This window comes from Nilaparvata lugens, chromosome 2, assembly GCF_014356525.2.
Source record: "Nilaparvata lugens isolate BPH chromosome 2, ASM1435652v1, whole genome shotgun sequence".
NCBI lineage: Eukaryota > Metazoa > Arthropoda > Insecta > Hemiptera > Delphacidae > Nilaparvata > Nilaparvata lugens.
Window position 1 is genome coordinate 60,819,975 of NC_052505.1, and position 18,282 is coordinate 60,838,256.

General features: G+C 32.7%; 1 protein-coding gene across 1 annotated transcript in view; it reads left to right on the plus strand.

Annotated features, from left to right (window-relative positions):
- LOC111050865 (synaptic vesicle membrane protein VAT-1 homolog-like) overlaps positions 1-18,079 on the plus strand; it is a 60,037-nt gene extending 41,958 nt beyond the window's left edge. Inside the window, exons 2-9 of the mRNA XM_022337242.2 lie at positions 571-700; positions 6,430-6,645; positions 7,784-7,926; positions 8,996-9,099; positions 9,859-9,914; positions 10,979-11,173; positions 13,362-13,554; positions 15,889-18,079. Coding sequence (XP_022192934.1) covers positions 571-700; positions 6,430-6,645; positions 7,784-7,926; positions 8,996-9,099; positions 9,859-9,914; positions 10,979-11,173; positions 13,362-13,554; positions 15,889-15,911 — 1,060 coding nt within the window. The 3' untranslated portion in view covers positions 15,912-18,079. The remainder of the gene's footprint in view (positions 1-570; positions 701-6,429; positions 6,646-7,783; positions 7,927-8,995; positions 9,100-9,858; positions 9,915-10,978; positions 11,174-13,361; positions 13,555-15,888) is intronic.
- Positions 18,080-18,282: the final 203 nt, after the last annotated feature.

Below are 18,282 nucleotides of genomic sequence, written 5' to 3' on the forward strand. Positions count from 1 at the left end.
TGGCAGCCCAGCCATTCCGGACGCCCAAGGCCTAAATAGTTGTCCGCTGCTTAAATGTTTATGATTCCGTGACAGGATCCCGCATTCATTTTCATTAAGTTCAACCTCTCCGGCTTATCGGTCTTCTATATTTGTTTGTGTGAATTTAGATGAATTATTCATTTGAATAAAGTAGCTGGTTTTTGTGGTCTAGTGATGACATTTTGGATTGATAGTTAATTAGTTAGATAGTTCAAATACCTTGATGAATATTCGGAGCAAAATGTATTCATGTGGAAAAATGAGATTTTTCACAAACAAGCACAGTATTAGAATTATTCAACTACTGCATTTAGATCATTTTTCCTCTGTTGTGAGCATAATTTTGTTTCGTTTTGTACAAATCATTGTTCGATACATTAAAAGCGTTTATAGTTTACTGTGACTTATTGTACTTCGATTTTTGAATACAGTACTATGATAAGAATCCTCTTTTGTTCCATATTTCAACACTAATTTTGATGCTAATTCAATAGTTGTACCTCAATTGGATCAATATTCTGATGCTAATATTTTGCATGCCTGTTACAGCGGTGTGAACTTCCTAGATGTGATGGCCCGGCTGGGTCTGCTGGACTCTTTGCCCAAAAACCCCTTCATCATGGGCTTTGAATGCGCTGGAGTCGTTGAAAAAACACACGAGAATGTGGAAAACTTCAAGGTAAGCGTACAAAACTTTTGTAGGCTTGAAATAATTCTAGAAAGTCGCCTTTGTAAAATAATAAATAAATAAATAAAATGTTTAATGTATGTAAATTAATAATGTGTTTTACGGATTCATAAGACTAAAATAGTTGTTTTTCTTGTGTTACTGTAAGATTGTGTCAGGCCTGCAAAACTCTAATCTCCAACTTCTCAGAATTCGCCTAATACCTTAACATAATAATGTCACAAATCATCCATCTAGCTTCTCTGTATCCTAAAATTGAAAAATTGTTTGCAAAAATATCTGGGAGCATACGGTATGGCCTGCGGTATAGTTACTGATTTTTTTCACAAGCCTTTGCAATTTTCAAGTCTCACCATTTTTTAGTTTTACTTAAGTTGAACCTATACCGATAAATACTTGTATAACAAATGTAATATTAAAATAGGCTATCAAAACTATTAATAAAACGCCATATCCTCAATAAAGTAAACAAAATAAAGCCAGAAAAATGAGTTCTTAGAAATTGTAACAACACATAGCCTAGGCAATACACATAACAATTAGGAAACAATTAAATTTATTCATTAATTTAATATTTTTACTTAAATCTCACTTTCCGAATTAAATTAAAGTTGATTTTAGTAGGCTAGATAATGAATGTCAGAATGAAATGCAGCACTGTGTTGAATTAAAAATTAGGTTCATTAGCATTCGCTATATATTTATAAGAATAACGTAATGATGAAACTCAACCTAACTTATTGAAATTTCTATATAACTAGCGACCCCCTGAGTTGAAGAACTCGCTCATGAACTGTTGTATTGATCTCTGACATCCGCAACTTGCAATTATACAGAGTTAGTGAGAATCATTATGGAAAGAGCTGAATATAGTTTTTACAAGTATGATAATATAACAGTAGGGGATTCTATTCCAATTTAAAAAATAGCCTACTTTCTGTCACTTCAAAACTTTTGTCCGTCATCTTGAATCCGTCATATGGATCCAAATTCATTTCGAATCCTGCTTGATAATGAATCCAACTCCATTTTTTCAAATGGGAACGTGGTCATGTGATACATGATTTCGATACAGAATTAAAAAAAAACTATGGCAAAACCCGTACATCGATTTCTCAAACCATTTCAATGATCTCAACATTTGAAGATACTAATAAATGATACAAGAATGAAATAAATGAGTACCTACATTGGATAATCATTGACTAAATAAATAAATAAATTAATTAATTAATAATGCTGTTTCTAGATAACACAATAAAAATACGTCGATCTAACTAACTAGCATTTCAACATAATTGAATAAAGCTAATAAAATGGCATGAATTTTTTCATATAATTTTTGGAATGAGGCAGTCATATTCATTCTAACACTAAGCTCAGATGGTTTCCTGTCTACATGAGTAACGTTGACTTAGCATTGTAAGCTACAAGTAATGAATCATGAATGCTATGAATCTATAACATTCATCATTCCATTCACATTTCATAATCTCTATGAATAGCTGGCTTGTTGTCCAAAATGTCCGAGGCAAATATATGAGACTTGTTTTCTACGAAATAATATTGAATGGAATTTGATAAGATTTGTGAGTTATGTTATGATTCAACAATCTTGTTAGCAGTCTGCTGTCAAATCAAGTTGCTCTATTCTAACAAGTTGTTCTGTTCATCAAGTTTTACAAAGACTAACACTGTTATAGGCTGCATAACCCTAATTCAATGAATTAATTTTTATTACATCTCATTTGCACGTTATGAGGACTACAACTGGCTGAGCGCTGTTGAGCTATTAATTAAACTCAACTTGTCAGACTTCAAAAACATTTTTAGAAGAAGCTTCTGGATTTTTAGAAAATATATGTCTTTGATTATATTTACGAATGAGTTTTTATTATCTTCTTCAAACAGTAACGTTAACGTATAATGTATTGATAATACTGTCGTTTTACATCAAATGAAGGTCATATTTTTAACATACAGAGTGGGTGAAAAGTCCGAGAACGGCTTAATATCTCATACACAAAGGTAATTTGACAGTGGGTGTGATTGGGGATCCTACTCAAATTGAAATAACTACATTACTATGATTTAAAAAATCTGATCCGCCATATTGAATGCAACTTTTTTTTTAAATAGGAAGGTGGTCATGCAATACATGATTTCGATACGGAATTTTAAGAAAAAAAGAATGGCGAAAACCGCATATCGATATCTCGAACCGTTTCGAAGATATTCACGATATTAATCAATACTATTCAAAGCAGAAAGGAGAGAAAAAAGTCTGAGAACGGCTTAGTATCTCATAAAACAATGTGATTTCAAGGTAGGTGTGATTGGGAATCCTAATCAAATTGAAAATACTACTTTTATTATGACTTTAGAAATCTGGGCCACCATCTTGGATCCGCCATTTTGAATGCAACTTTACTTTTTTAAATAGAAAGGTGGTCATGCGATACATGATTTCGATATGTAATTTTAAGAAATAATGAATGGTGAAAACCGCACATCGATATCTCAAACCGTTTAGAAGATATTCATATTATTAATCAATACCACTTATGTACAGTATTTCATTCCTGATTTGCATGGTATTGATTAATAATATGAATATCTTCTAAACGGTTTGAGATATCGATGTACGGTTTTCGCCATTCATATTGTCTCAAAATTCTGTATTGAATCATGTATTGTATGACAACCTTCCTATTTAAAAAAATCAAGTTGTATTCAATATGGCGGATCCAAGATGGTGGACCAGATTTGTAAAAGAGTAGTATTTTCAATTTGAGTAGGATCCCCAATCACACCCACCATCAAATTACCTTTGTGTATTAGTTATAAGCCGTTCTCAGACTTTTTTCTCTCCTTTCTGCTTTGAATAATATTGATTAATAATGTGAATATCTTCGAAACGGTTTGAGATCGATGTGCGGTTTTCACCATTCATTTTGTCTTAAAATTCCGTATCGTAATCATGTATCGCATGACAACCTTCCTATTTAAACAAATAAAGTTGCATTCAATATGGCGGATCCAAGATGGCGGATCAGATTTTTAAAGTCATAGTAAAGTAGAGTTTTCAATTTGAGTAGGATCCCCATTCAAACCCACCTTCAAATTACCTTTGTGTATGAGATATTAAGCCGTTCTCGGATTTTCCACTCACTCTGTATAGAAACTAATGGATAAGAGTGATAAATGCATTTTGGTTGAATGTATGATAGAATACATTCTGTGCTAATATTGTGTTAATTATTCAATTGAACAATAATTCAATTAAATTAATTATAATGAGTGTTTATGAACTAGATACAGCAAATTAAGATTTGAATTTTTTTTTGAAACCTCATGACTATAAACTCTACTTAATAGGGTAATATTAAGAAATTCTAAATGTGAGTAATTTACAATGCTATGGTAGAAAAAATATGTTTATCTCAAATGTGGCAATACAGTACGTATCCCTCGCATCCCCTTGAATCTGCTTCATGTAAGAAACAACTTATATACTGTGCCATATCGATTAGCATCACCATAAAGTTCTCATTAACTTGGAGAGTGGCTGATGCTCAGCCTCTTGAGGAAACTCTCGGGGCGGTGTCAAGTAGTCAAGTATCCCCATTATCATCTGACATGTGTCGTGTTTATCACTCTGTAAATTTGCTCAACGTCACCCTATGTCAGTATCAGATAAAAGTACGATTAATTTTTTTGAAATTTTTGAATTGTTAGATGTAGGAAGTTCACAAAAATGTAGAAGTATTGTGTATTTCTAGGCTAAGAAGAATGCTGACTATTTGAGTCAGTTATAGTATTTTACAAATTGGAAGATTCAATAAAAATTCCATTTACAAAGCTAATTTCATCCTTGAGGCTTGTTTCACTGAGATTTATGTCCTATAAATTAGGGTAAATGTTCACTTCAACTCCAAATATATAAGACAACAATTCGACCTGTATTGACGTATGGTAGCGAAACCTGGACGCTCACTTTTAGCCACATTTGAGAGAAAAATTCTACGTAGGTTACTGGGACCGGTTAGAGAAGAAGATGGTTACAGAAGGAGATACAATCAGGAACTCTATACCATTATCAGGGAACCTGACATTATTGGTTTAATTAAAGGAAATAGAATAAGATGGGCAGGACATGTGCAGAGAATGGATCCGGCAAGGGCACCAAAGAATGTACTGTACTGCACAGTACAAGGAAAAAGGAAAGTGGGACGCCCAAAACTCAGATGGCTGAATGAACTGGAGAAGGACTTGAGAGAGCTGGGAATACGACGATGGAAGACGACTGCACTGGATAGAGAGAGGGGGAGACTGATTGTAGAGCAGGCCAAAACTCGACTATCGGGTTGTAGTGTCACATAATGATGATGATGTTCACTTTAACTAGAAATGAAAAAACTATTTTTGGATCAACGATTAAATTTGACAGTAAACTATCCAAGAGAGTGGGCGGTGACCCATGTGATAGTTTGATTTGTCTAGTGTCTGTCAGCTTCTATTCAGGAATTTTTCAATAAAAGCATATACGTTCGTAGCTTTGAAGGATAACAGATCAAATGTAATTGTCTCCCATTTTAAAGAAAATTGAAACATTTTTCTCAAAGAGAACACACTAAATCAATGAACAATTTTAACTGAAAGAATTCCCTATCATAGTACAGATCTAGTCTTTGAAGATTTATCAAAGTAAGTGAATAGTCATATGCCAATTTTTGGCAGAAAACTTATGACGATGAATCCAACTCCAGTTCAATTGAAAAAACTTCAGGGCGATTGTATGTTTTTCTGGCCTTTAATATAATTATAGCTCACAGCTCATCTAATAAAAGTTTGCTGTGTCCTCTTACACAGTATTGAGGTGTCTCATCCAATCATCCAATAAATAACTATGTACGAGTAATTATTTTGAAAATGAATTCAATAATTTTAAATTAATTGGACACAAAAATTATTTATCAATACAATTTTCATTAAATAAAATACAATTGATTGATTGAATGAAAATTCCTCCATTTTCCAATAATGTTAGCGACTGTTTCACTTAAATTTATTATTTTTTAATTATTCAATCTGGCTATAAAAGCAGTGCAAAGGAAAACAAAAAACAGAAATTCGCTCAAATCTCCTGCCACTCCAGAATAACTCAATTAATTATTGATTGATTGAATTTGTGAGTTATATTTTTATACTTCCAAGTAAAAAAGTAACAAAGCCTACTCTAAGGTTATGGATAATGTTTTGAACCTTCCAAAATATTGTCAATACTCCACTTTGAACTGCACGTACTAAAAATGATACTCTGTTGTTCACTATAGATACACTGTAGTGTACTGGAAATCCTCAATTTTAATATCTTATAGGGCATTAAGACTCTAATTTTGATCATATCGGTGGTAAAGTAAAAGCTTTATTAATAAATTTGTGTAGGCTGCTGTTGGAAATATTCAGTTTGAAAGAAGGTATTAGTGCAATTGAAAATTGTAAAATGTTGTGTTTAAATTAATGTTTTATGTTATTGCATTTTGAAAAATACATTTGTTAATGTTGCATTGGTAAAATGTGTTTGATAATGTATTTATCTTGTTAATTATATATCTTTTATCTGATTACACTACTGGAAACGTGATACTAGTATTTAATTTCTACTTATATGTTATGTAACTTGAGGAGCAAGGAAATGAATTGATTTATTGATGCAGGTGGGCGACAGAGTGATGGCGCTGCCGGAGTGTGGCGCTTGGGCTGAGCTGGTGGCAGTGCCGCAACAGTATGTGTTTGCCATTCCCGCTGAGCTGTCATTTGCCGAGGCCACCGCCTTCATGACTAGCTTTGTCATCGCGCACATCCTGCTCTTCGACTTGGGAGGCCTGGCTCCGGGCAAGAGTGTGCTTATCGACTCGGCCGGCGGTGGAGTTGTCAGTTATCACTTCTATCCTAATAATAATTGATTATTTTCATCAAATCTGGAACATATTTAGTAAATAATCAAGCAAGTTTGACCACCATACAGATAGCAAAAACAAATAAATTCCTCATTTGAGAGAGCGCACTGTGCCGCTTTTGACAGTTACTTCAAGCTACAGTTACTTAGGCTATATATTCTTTATACAGAAACTGTACTACAAGCCAGTCGTTCAAGTATTCATGCTACTTCAAGCAACCAGGTGCTAGAATCTCGCCGTTTAAACACATACATTTTTCAAGCACCAATTCAAGTAATTCTTTATTCTTCATTCAAATAAAATAAACCTAAGTTCCAACAGGAAGTTTTGCAAAAACCGTCCTCACTCCTTAGCATGGGTGGCGAGAAACTTACCATTCCTGTATCCCTATTTATATTCTATTATACAGTTTAATTCACAACTCTATATTGAGTTGGATCTATGAGTAATCGATCATTGATTGAATATCTCAAACTAAGTCTAAGATGGAAAATTCAGTTTATAAAAAATGTAAGTGATTTTCATTTCTCTGTATGGAAATGGATTGAGAACTTACATTTATCTTAATAAATTGATATTTTTTATAAATTGTTGGATATTACTTATTTTTTCTGCTGAGTGCTGAGTGTAATGAACACATGAGCTGGAGGCTTGTGCGTGGGTTCGGAACCGACCTATAAAGTTGATGATGAGCGATGAGTGGAGAAAGGACCTACAGCTTTAGGTCGGTTCCGAATAACCGGGAAGTGATTTTGATATTTAGTATCACTCACTCCATAATATTGTAAATCATCAAAATCAAACATGTGCTCTGTAGCTTACAAGTCTTTAACTAGTTGCTATAATAATGATGAAAAGACACTCTGAAAAATAATTTAAATGAAGATTATTTCGAGTTTGGAATACCGATGAGATTGAGAATAATAAAGAGTTCCCATCATGGACAATTCGAAGCTAATTTATAGTAAAGTTATTCTTATACCGTAATTTTTATATTTTCTATTTGAAAATTATTTATCGTTGTTTATAATCTATATTTTATGAAACGTTATTTGCATATCTTTTCTGAAAATGATTAATTATTGTTATTAATAAACATGTTTGTTTACAGGGTCAGGCAGTTGCCCAACTGTGCAAGACGGTGAAGGATGTTGTGGTGTTCGGAGTGGCATCCAAAGTGAAGCACGAGGCCATCAAGAGCTCTGTCGACCATGTTCTTGAGAGAGGAACCGATTACCTCAGTGAGGTTCGAAAGTAAGTATTATTAATAAAGAGTAGTCAAAAATGACGGCAACTTTCAAAAACGCCATAATACGAAACTGATGGAGGGAAAAATAATTTTAAAACCCTAATCGTGAGACGAGACACGGCTACCAAACAATACTAACTCGCACAGATGCCATTGTTTGCCTACAGTGTGTATGTCGCTCACGAATAATTTTGAATAAACTTGAAAGTAAACAGAAAACTTTAAATTAAATCGACAATATTCCAGTTGATATGTTGTAGCGATCGACGAGGAATCTTCAACACAGTTTTCAACAATGTATTAGTGCAGGAGAAATCCATCTAAAGGAACTATCTCTCAATGATGAATTAATGATTCTCAAATAGCAATTTTCTCTCTTTTAATTATCATAAATAACATCATTTTCCCCCTTCCCACTTTTATTCCATGACTTTTTCTAAAGTATCCGTTATTCTTTGTCACTTTGTACTCATGTAACTTTATTAGTTTGAGAATTATATGAATTTCAAATAAAATGAATATTCAATCAAAATATAACAGATATCAAGTTTATGACTTGATAATGAAAATATAAAAATGCTTTCATTTGGCATTCAAGAAGTACCATTCAGAAATGCATTAAAATAATGCCAAATAATGTTATAGTTTCATTGCAGCCAATTATATAACTAGTGAAATACAGTCTAGCATAATACTAATTATATACTACAGTATTATATTTTTAAATGCTTCATAATACTGATGATTACGTTCGATGACGATTAAGTTCTCATGATTGTATGTATCTAGTATTTTCGAAGAATGTTACCAAGTAGAAAATGTACTCCTTAGCAAAATACATTTACTTCCATAACACTATTTAAAATTAACAATTTATCGTAGAAATACAATACAATTTGAATGTACGAATAGTAAATGTTGTCTGGTTAATTCAACAGGACTCGTCTTTAGCACCATCAAAATTATTCTAATTAATTGTTGATGTTCTTCGTTCATCTTGATTGATTACTTCTGGAGAAAATACAATCTACTCTGAAGAAAGTCCACTTTGTAACAATATATTTCCATTTTCAGAGTTTCTCCAGAAGGAGTCGATCTTTTCCTGGATTGTGTGTACGGAGAAGATTGCAATAAGGGATATTCTGCTTTGAAACCTCTTGGAAGATATGTTTTGTATGGTAAGTATTGCCCAGAGTGACTGAATTATTCTCATCTTCTAGTTGAATATAATTCTCATTTATAAAAAATGCAGTCAATCAAGCCAACTATACACTTCCACTCTACTTCAACAAAGAAATATATTTTTCACAATTTCAAGCATATTTTTCAAGTACCGACTAATAAATGTCCGTCATAACTTTTTATTGACAGTGCTCGTGTTATGAACGACATTTGAGAATGAAAAATAGAAATTAATCAGAATAGTAAAAATATTCAAATTAAAGAATAGAATATAAACTCTTTATTCATTAATTAAATCAAAACTGTATTGATTGTCGATATTCAATTTGAAAGAATTGTCAGAAAACTATAAGCATTTGAGAAATTGAGGTTTAATAATAATTATGGTAACAAGCAACTTCAAATATATTGCATCAGACTGACATGTATGTTGAATGACTATAGCCTAAATGTTTTGAGGTTGTCATTTCATGTACTGATATGTATAATTTTTGGCAATTTAGTTTTTCTCTGCCTTAACCTCAGTCAATAGATTGAGCACTTTTCAAATTGATTACCGTACATAAAGCGTTAATTTAATATTGATACATTATGGTGCTGCGATTATTATTATACACTCTGAGGTACACTGATTCCAAAGAAATAAATAGTGAATCAAACTCTGTACCGTTATACCTGAATAGTGAAAGAAGTAAGCTCAACTTGAAATATTTAATGTTGAGTGAAAATTTTCTAATAAAGTGAAATTTGTGTAGGATCTTCGGGCATTGTAACGGGAGAGACAAAGAGCTTGTTCAGCGCAGCACGTAGTGTGAGTATTTAGTATCATCTTAATTTCACAATAAGATTTATTCATGACTAGTAGGTTATATGTGCTCCGCAAGGGTTTAATTAAAAAATTAAGAAACTGAAAACTTGAGCTACTAGAATCTTGAAGAATTAAACATTTGCCTATAACCATCCTCGGTAAATAAAGATTCTTTAAGCAAAATTTCAAGTTAATCTGTCCAGAAGTTCAGACGTGATGATGCGTCATTCGTGAATCTACTATCCCGTACGTGTATAATCCAATTCTCTCCTTTATTATATTATAGATATCACATCTTCACATAAATTCATCATGAGACATACTAATACTCTCTTTTCTACTTTCTATGGGTATTGTAATATGCAACAGATGGAAACTACTGAGATACTGCAATTATTCAAATGCTAATGAATTAATAATTATTATTAAACGAAAATCCAGATTAAATGCTGTAAATCATTGTCAGTTTCTTGCATTCCTGACCGACAATAGGAAGTACCGGGTTCGATTCCTGGGCTGATAAATAATTTTTGAATAGTAGCGCTCATCGAATTTCCATCTAGCTGTTTACCTTGTTGTCAATATTTGCAGTAGCAGAAGTCTTCGGGGTGATTTACAACATTTAATTTGGATTTTCGTTTAATAATAATTAGTGTGATTCTGTGTTACAAGTCTAAGTAAGTTCAATTATGTGAGTATATCCTTCATTTACTTGACGTTTACAATCGACGTTCCTGGGGTTTTGAAAATGGCATAAATTCCATTGTGAGTTCAGGAAATGTGTATTGAGAAATCCATTTTAAAATTAGACACATTGAAATACAGTAAAATTGTCATTTGAATTCAGTGAAGACAGGACACTTCTGTCTCAGTCAAGAGTGAGATCTTCAATTGAATTCAGTGATTGGACAGGACACTTCTGCCTCGATCAAATTAATTAATTTAATTTGCCTTAAAAATTACATCTTCAAAACAAGAAAGGATATCGAAGGAAATTGTAATTTTGTATTTAATAATGTGAAATTGGTATCCTGAGCTTGATTGATTGATTGATGTATTGATTGCAGTGGTGGCAAGTGGACAAGATCATTCCAATCAAGCTGTTCGACGAGAACAAGACGTTGTCTGGGCTGAACTTGCGTCGCCTGCTCCACCAGCAGAACGGCTCCGCGTACATCAACAGCACCTACCAGAAGGTGCTCGCTCTCTGGAGGGACAAGCAGATCACCCCTCTGGTCGACTCCACGTTCGCTCTCGAAGATGTCAGTACCAATTTACACTCCTACTATAAATACATTTCATTTCCAATACAGTAAATGTTTATGTTAATTATTTATTATCATGTTGTATATTTCATGGAAATGGAACAGTACAATTTGATTTGAAATTGGATTTTGAATAAAATATAGACCTTAGGATATAACCTTATAGGCTATATACTCGTATATACCTATTATCTTGTTTCTCTTTTGAGCTCGGTGATGTCATTACCATAAGGCATACTGTAAAGATATCTAGTGAAACATTAGAGCAAAATTACAAATCTTGTTCCTTTAACAAACCAAAATTGACTATTGTTGATATCTATACAATTCAAATTTCTATACTGAATTTCCGATGTTTGGTTCTGAATTACAAAAAGTTTGAAAAATGTTATGCGAGTTATATTGCATAACTAGTTAATTACTTTAGGCTGTCAGTGAAAATGTGGAGAATTAATGTTATCTATAAAGAATGCTACTACTTTGAAGTTAGTAGCCTAGTTGTGAATAAGTTTGTTCTGAATTTTGGATCAACAATTTCAAAAGTAGCTCAATATTCTACAGTTTTTAGTGCTTATTTAGTGCGATATTTTATTCAATATGGTTTTCAATCTACATAAATTCGAAATTTTATGTTTAAATGTGTTTACACTGAAAATTGGACAACAATTTATTTTTATAGCCTAACCTACTTTTTGGAATGTGTCATCACCTAAATTTGGAAGAGAAAATAACACAAGGATTGCCTTATATTGTATCTACCAATGCTTTCACATCAGTATCGTTTGTTACATGTATGAATGAATAAATAAAAATCTCACTATAGCAGGCAGTCATGGGCTGATCAGGTAGGCTAGTCGGATGTCAGAACACCAAATAAAATATGTTTTATTGGCAATTGTCACAATCCTTGCTTAATGGCTGAACTGTACGGCAATATAGTTTACTTTTTTTAGTGAACTATCAGAGTTATGTGTCAAAGAGCTAAGGATATCAGTGGTTCGCCTCTTAGTGATTCGAGTGCTTTCCAAGTAAATATAATAGGCTACGGTTCTTCAAAATACATTTCAAGGGTACTTATTGACTGGTCCTCTTGAGAGGAATATTATTTTAGGCCTATTCTAGATAAAATAATTATAAGAAATTACGGTCATTCTAAGAATTGACGGTAAAAAGACATAGGCCCGTTTGTACAAAAGCCTGTTCAATTTCAATCATAAATACCACTAATATCAATCAGATTATACTCTTTTGAAAAGAAGGCTTCTCTGATTGGTTCTCGTGTTAATTAATCACGGTTAAAATTCAATAAGCTTATTTTATGATTGAATAAAATAGATTAAATATGATGAAAGGCGTTTATTGAATACCTACATAGAATGCAGTAGTAGCACGAGAAACGTGAACGAGAACTTATCTAAAATGTAGACTTGTCTAATACTCGGCCAGAGGGTTAAAAAGAAGATATTAGTTGAATTGTATGCCTATAAAGAGAAATTGCAGAGTGTTTTGTTACGTTGCCTATTTGTTACGTTGTCTATCTTATGATGAATTTGTATTAATCTGGTTCCGCGTTTAATAAACATTTTTGTTCAACTCAATCTGTTTCGAGGAAAAAACATTTTGAACGTATCCTGACCAGTGTTTTAGCTTATAGATAAGTTTATAATATTCGATAGCATACAAATTTGTAATCTCAGTTATCATTCTGAATAAACATTATTGCTATCAGAGATAAGCTTAAAGTATTAAATTATACTATATCATTAAGATATGGTCAACATACACCAAATAACTAGTAAGTCAACTTACTCCCACCAAATAACTTTTTTCACTACAGTAGATGAGGATACATTTTTTATTTGTATTCTGCTTTGAAGCCCTTTCAGACCAGGGTGTCACAATTGTTACACTTTTCACCTATGATAAAAACTTTCTACTGTAAAAAAACCAAAGGTAGATTGAATTGGGATGTTATCTATAAGATAAAATTCTCACGTTTCTCTTCAATGTAAGATTATAAAATTCTGACGTGTCACATCCTGTGCGAGCTCTGCTTGACTATACAGCTTCATGTGACAAAAATTAAACTGAAACTGAACTATAATATATTTTTAGTAGAATCATTCTGTTTCGACTGACATGTTTGTCTTGTGAATTTGGTATTTGAAATGTTGATTGTTGATAGGTGGCTGAAGCCATGCAGACGATCCATGACCGCAAGAATGTGGGAAGAATCGTGCTGGACCTGAGTCTAGAGCCGAAACCAAAGCCGGCCACTCCCGCTAAAGGAAAGGCCAAGAACAATGACAAAGACGAGAAGAAGAAGGAGGAGGATGAGAACAAAGAAAACAAAGAGAACAAGGATTCACCTGATGCAGGTAATCATTCATCTTTGTTTTTATTAGACTCAACATCAAACAAGTTTCAGAAAACCCACTGTTTATTTCATCCAAGTGCTCAAGCTTTGCATTTCTGAAAGGGCTCATTTTATAATGTGGCTCAAAATTCACTACCCATGAGGTTTTATGAATCATTATGATGGGTAGTAACTTTTTGGCAACTCCGTTCATATATTTTAATATAAAACTTCCTTACTGGAAAACTATAGAATTATTTTCAATTTTACGTTAATATACAAGATTCATTTTAGTTCATGAGAGATATTTTTTCCATTGCAGGAAAAATAAAATAATCAAACCATCCAATTTTTAACTAATTGGATTCACGTTTACTAATAGATTTTATCATATTTATTAGCGTTTGAGCATTAGCAATCTCCCATTTATCTCCATTTTTACTAGAAAAAACTCATTCAAAGTTGTTGAAAATTCCAACGTAATTTGCCACAGCGCACATGAGCTGATCATCAAGAATCATTTGCTCCAAGTTACTTCTTCTGTACACAACTCACTTGCGTTAGTCAAATATTCTATTTTCGATTAGGGTCAATATTTGGAGCTGCACACCTTATTATTGAGTGAGTGTTTGTGAAGAACAAGTATGACTTGGATCAAGCTGTAACTTATATTCTGTAACCAAGGCTTGCAGTAGCATTATAGTAGCAAGGCAAGAATCGCTTGAGTAGGTTAAAAAGATAATAATAATGGGAAAAATATGATAGAAGCCATAAATACTTATGCGGTGCCTCTCTTGATTTATACATTTGGAGTGATCAGCTGGACTCAGACTGATATTGAGGAGCTCATGAGAGCAACAAGAGTCCTTCTCACAAAGTTCAGAGCACATCACCCCATTGCTGCAATTGAGAGACTGATACTCCCCAGGCATAATGGTGGGCGGGGGCTGCTAGACCTCAAGTGGTTGTGTGACAGACAGATGCATAAAATGAGAACTTACTTTTTCACAAAGCAAGAGCATCTTTATAAAATAGTCAGAGAAGCAGACAAGAAATACACCCCTCTCAACTTATCAGAGCGAAACATTAATGTTGCCCATAGTAGCAATCAGCATGAGAGCGAGGCCCTGGAGCAGTGGAGGAGGAAACAGTTGCATGGGAGGCATGCATTTGCATTAGGAAAGCCTGATATGGATGCAGATCAATCGAATGCCTGGCTGACATGCCATGGTGACTTGTTCATTGAAACAGGAGGCTTCATGGTGGCTATACAAGACCTAGTGATAGCCACCAAAAATTACAAAAAATATAATTATAATGAAGCTACCTTTGAACGATGACCTTTGTAGACGCTGTGGTATGGCATCAGAGACAGTACAGCACATTGTGTCTTCCTGCCAGTCAATGGTAGGCACTGAATACCTCAAGAAGCATAATGATGTTGCTGGCATACTGCACCAGGACCTGGCATGAAGGCATAAGTTGATTGTCGAGAAAGTTCCTTACTATCAATGTGCTCCAACTTCAATCCTAGAGAACAATACCCACAAGCTGTATTGGGACAGATCTGTGCTGACTGACAGAACGATTCCACATAACAGGCCAGATTTAATCCTGATGAATAAGCTGACCAGGGAAACAGTCTTAATTGATGTAGGCATTCCATAACATGGGACATGGGACACTACTACAGTGAAAAGATTTCCAAGTATCTCCCCCTGGCAGCTGAGATAAAGGATATCTGGCACTAAGAGAAAGCGGAAATCGTTCCAGTCATAATATCTGCAGTTGGATTGATGGAAAAAAGTGACTGCAAACCTAAGTCATTTGGGTGCCTCGAGGAACAAGATCTACTTGATGCAGAAGGCAGTGATGCTCAACACTGTATCAATGGTTAGGGCATTCTTAAACCTAGCAGCAGAATAACTCATCAAAGTCTTGTCATAGACCAATTTTGATGAAAACTCATTTAGTAATGTGATGAAAAATGAAAATAATAATAATCAAGAAATGTGTTATATGGTTTTACGCTATTTTAGGTACTGTTATGTACGTGTACATAACACTGGTGTATTATTTGTACCACTTACCTACTTTGCGGAACTCAAGGTGTTGAGAATGTTGAACCGTCAAGAATGGTGTTTTCCAAGCAACTGATCTGATTCAAATGGAATTATTATGCAGACATTAAACTAGGCTTTTTAGATTCATGCTATATTCGTTATCACCTCCTTATTATTGTTCTGATTGCTTAATAAATTATTTAAAAATCGCATTGGAACTGAGTCATGATATTATAGAAATACGTGTCCAATACAGAACCATTGATTAATCAATTTTGTTTTGTTTTTTACAGAGAAAAAAGAAAATGCGAGTTGAGCTGCTGAAGAAAGTTAATCTATATATTTATATAAAAATTATGTTATATAGATCTATTTAAAGTTCAGATTATAGCATGAGTGTTGAGTTAGTTTTATAAGAAAGTTCCTGATGGATGAGTTATGAGAAGTATATTCTTCAACAATATTTGGAAATATTTTTATTTTTACGAATGAACCTTTTACAGCTCGCTAATAGTTTTCAAAGAAAATAAAAATGCTTTATTTGCTGAATTCCCTAATAAGAAATTCGCAACCATGGGGAACGTCGATTATTGGTTAAAAGTATTTATTGTGACTTGATGAGTTTGTTGAAAATAACTTCGAACTGCCACCGTCAATATCATTTCAATTGCTTTTTTTCTACAAACATAAATGTTATGAATCTAGTTTAATCATCGTTTCATTTTCCAATTTCCAATGATACTTTCATGGATGATCTGGAAAAAGAATATTCCAACTAGAAATGTATTAAAATTCAATTAATATTCTATAATTTATTGTTGGATAGTATCCATCTTATTGTTACTGAGAGTAATCTAATACTACAACTACTACTGGAGCATCTTTATCAATTTTATCGGTCAATGTGTATAAATGTGTTGCTTCGAACATTCATTCTATTGCATATCAGCTTTTAATGGCATCTTGTATTTAATCTTATGAAATGAGCAAACTGTGTATTTTACCTTGTATGTAATGCTTGATATTATGTCCTCAAATTGGACAATTATCCGTTCCATGAAACCACCAATTACTATTAATACGCCAGGTGTGAGGTGTTAACAATATAGGCTATGTCATCGAAAAAATGTTTTTCAACCAACTCGGTAGCTATTGTCATGGATTTTTTCTGGAACCAACACTAATGAAATATTATATCTATATATTTGTCTATCATATTCGAATATTCCTACCAGTGTTGTATTAAATAAATTATTGTTATAATATCGTTGAATGAATGAATTTTTAGATGATCTATTGCTATTGGAACTTACTCCATCATTCAAGCCTCTTAGAGAAATTCAATAATTATTTTATCAATTTTATTTTATAGACAACAACCCTTACATGTGTAAATTTTCTTATTGATTGTAATTTTATGTTTGTATTTTTATAGTATTCTATTTTTAGAATGATTTATGTGAATAGTAACAAAAATAGAACTATATTTTTACCAAAAACTTTTAACTTTTATCTGTTCTCACATTGGATAATATCAATATTTTTAACATTGAAACAACTCAAGAGAATTTTGAAGAACATATCCTGTGTAGGAAAGTTAGATAGTCAAGCCTCAACAATCAATCTTGAATCTTAAAACTAAAATAGGAATTCTATTAAATCATAGATGAAATTTAAATGAGGACCAAAACTCACATCCGTCCAAAAAATGGTGAATGTGGTGAACAATTGAGTAATCTTTCCAAGTTTTATTGGCAGTATAATTATGATTATACTGTACTTCATTCCAGTAGATTGTTTCAATGATTCAAGAACTTTGTAAGAGTGGAAAAAATATAGTTTAGAAAGAATAGTAATAATATTGCTAAAGCTTAGTTGGAACTGGTTGTAGGTACAGTTGATTACGCTTAAATAGGCATATTAAATTTCATGGTCCTCAAAAATATCAAAGAATAATAATTGAGGTTGAGCTCATTCAAAACCTTCTTTGAAATGATTTATTTCGTTTTCTTATATAATTCGAGGCACAAAGTTCACTATAAAATTGGAACTGTCTACTCTGGAGAGCTTATATCTAGCTAACAATTCAAAATATTTTGAAGTACCAGTACAATATAATAAATTATCAATTTTTTCAACAAACCAGACGTTTTGTAAATTCACATGTACTCTAATCAAATTCACAATATTATTTCTTATGCAAATGCTAATGTTATAAATGTTACTATTATGTTTTGAATGAATGCCGAAAATATAAAATTCAGATGGATATTCTATATTGTTCTCAATGATATTCTCTATGATACTGAAAGGATTTATAAATACTTTCGATATATTTCATATCCCGCCTTCACAACAATAATTTGTAAGCTGCTTGTCTGTGTTAAATGTATGTAACCGTTAATATAAATTATTGTAAGTAAGGATCTCTCTAGCATGTAATATCATATATTTGAGACCAATAAACGTATGAATTTCAAAGTATGTGCGTTGATGTTATTCTGTTGAACTTTTTATTTAGGATAACTATGTTTTGATTGCTAACTGCTAATTAGTATAATTTTTATATCTTTAATAAATGCGATTGAAAGTTCTAGGCTAATAGACTACATGCAGTTATTTTTCAAATGTAGAATCAAAACGGTATATAAACATTGAGATGGAATATGGTATAGATTTCATTTTTA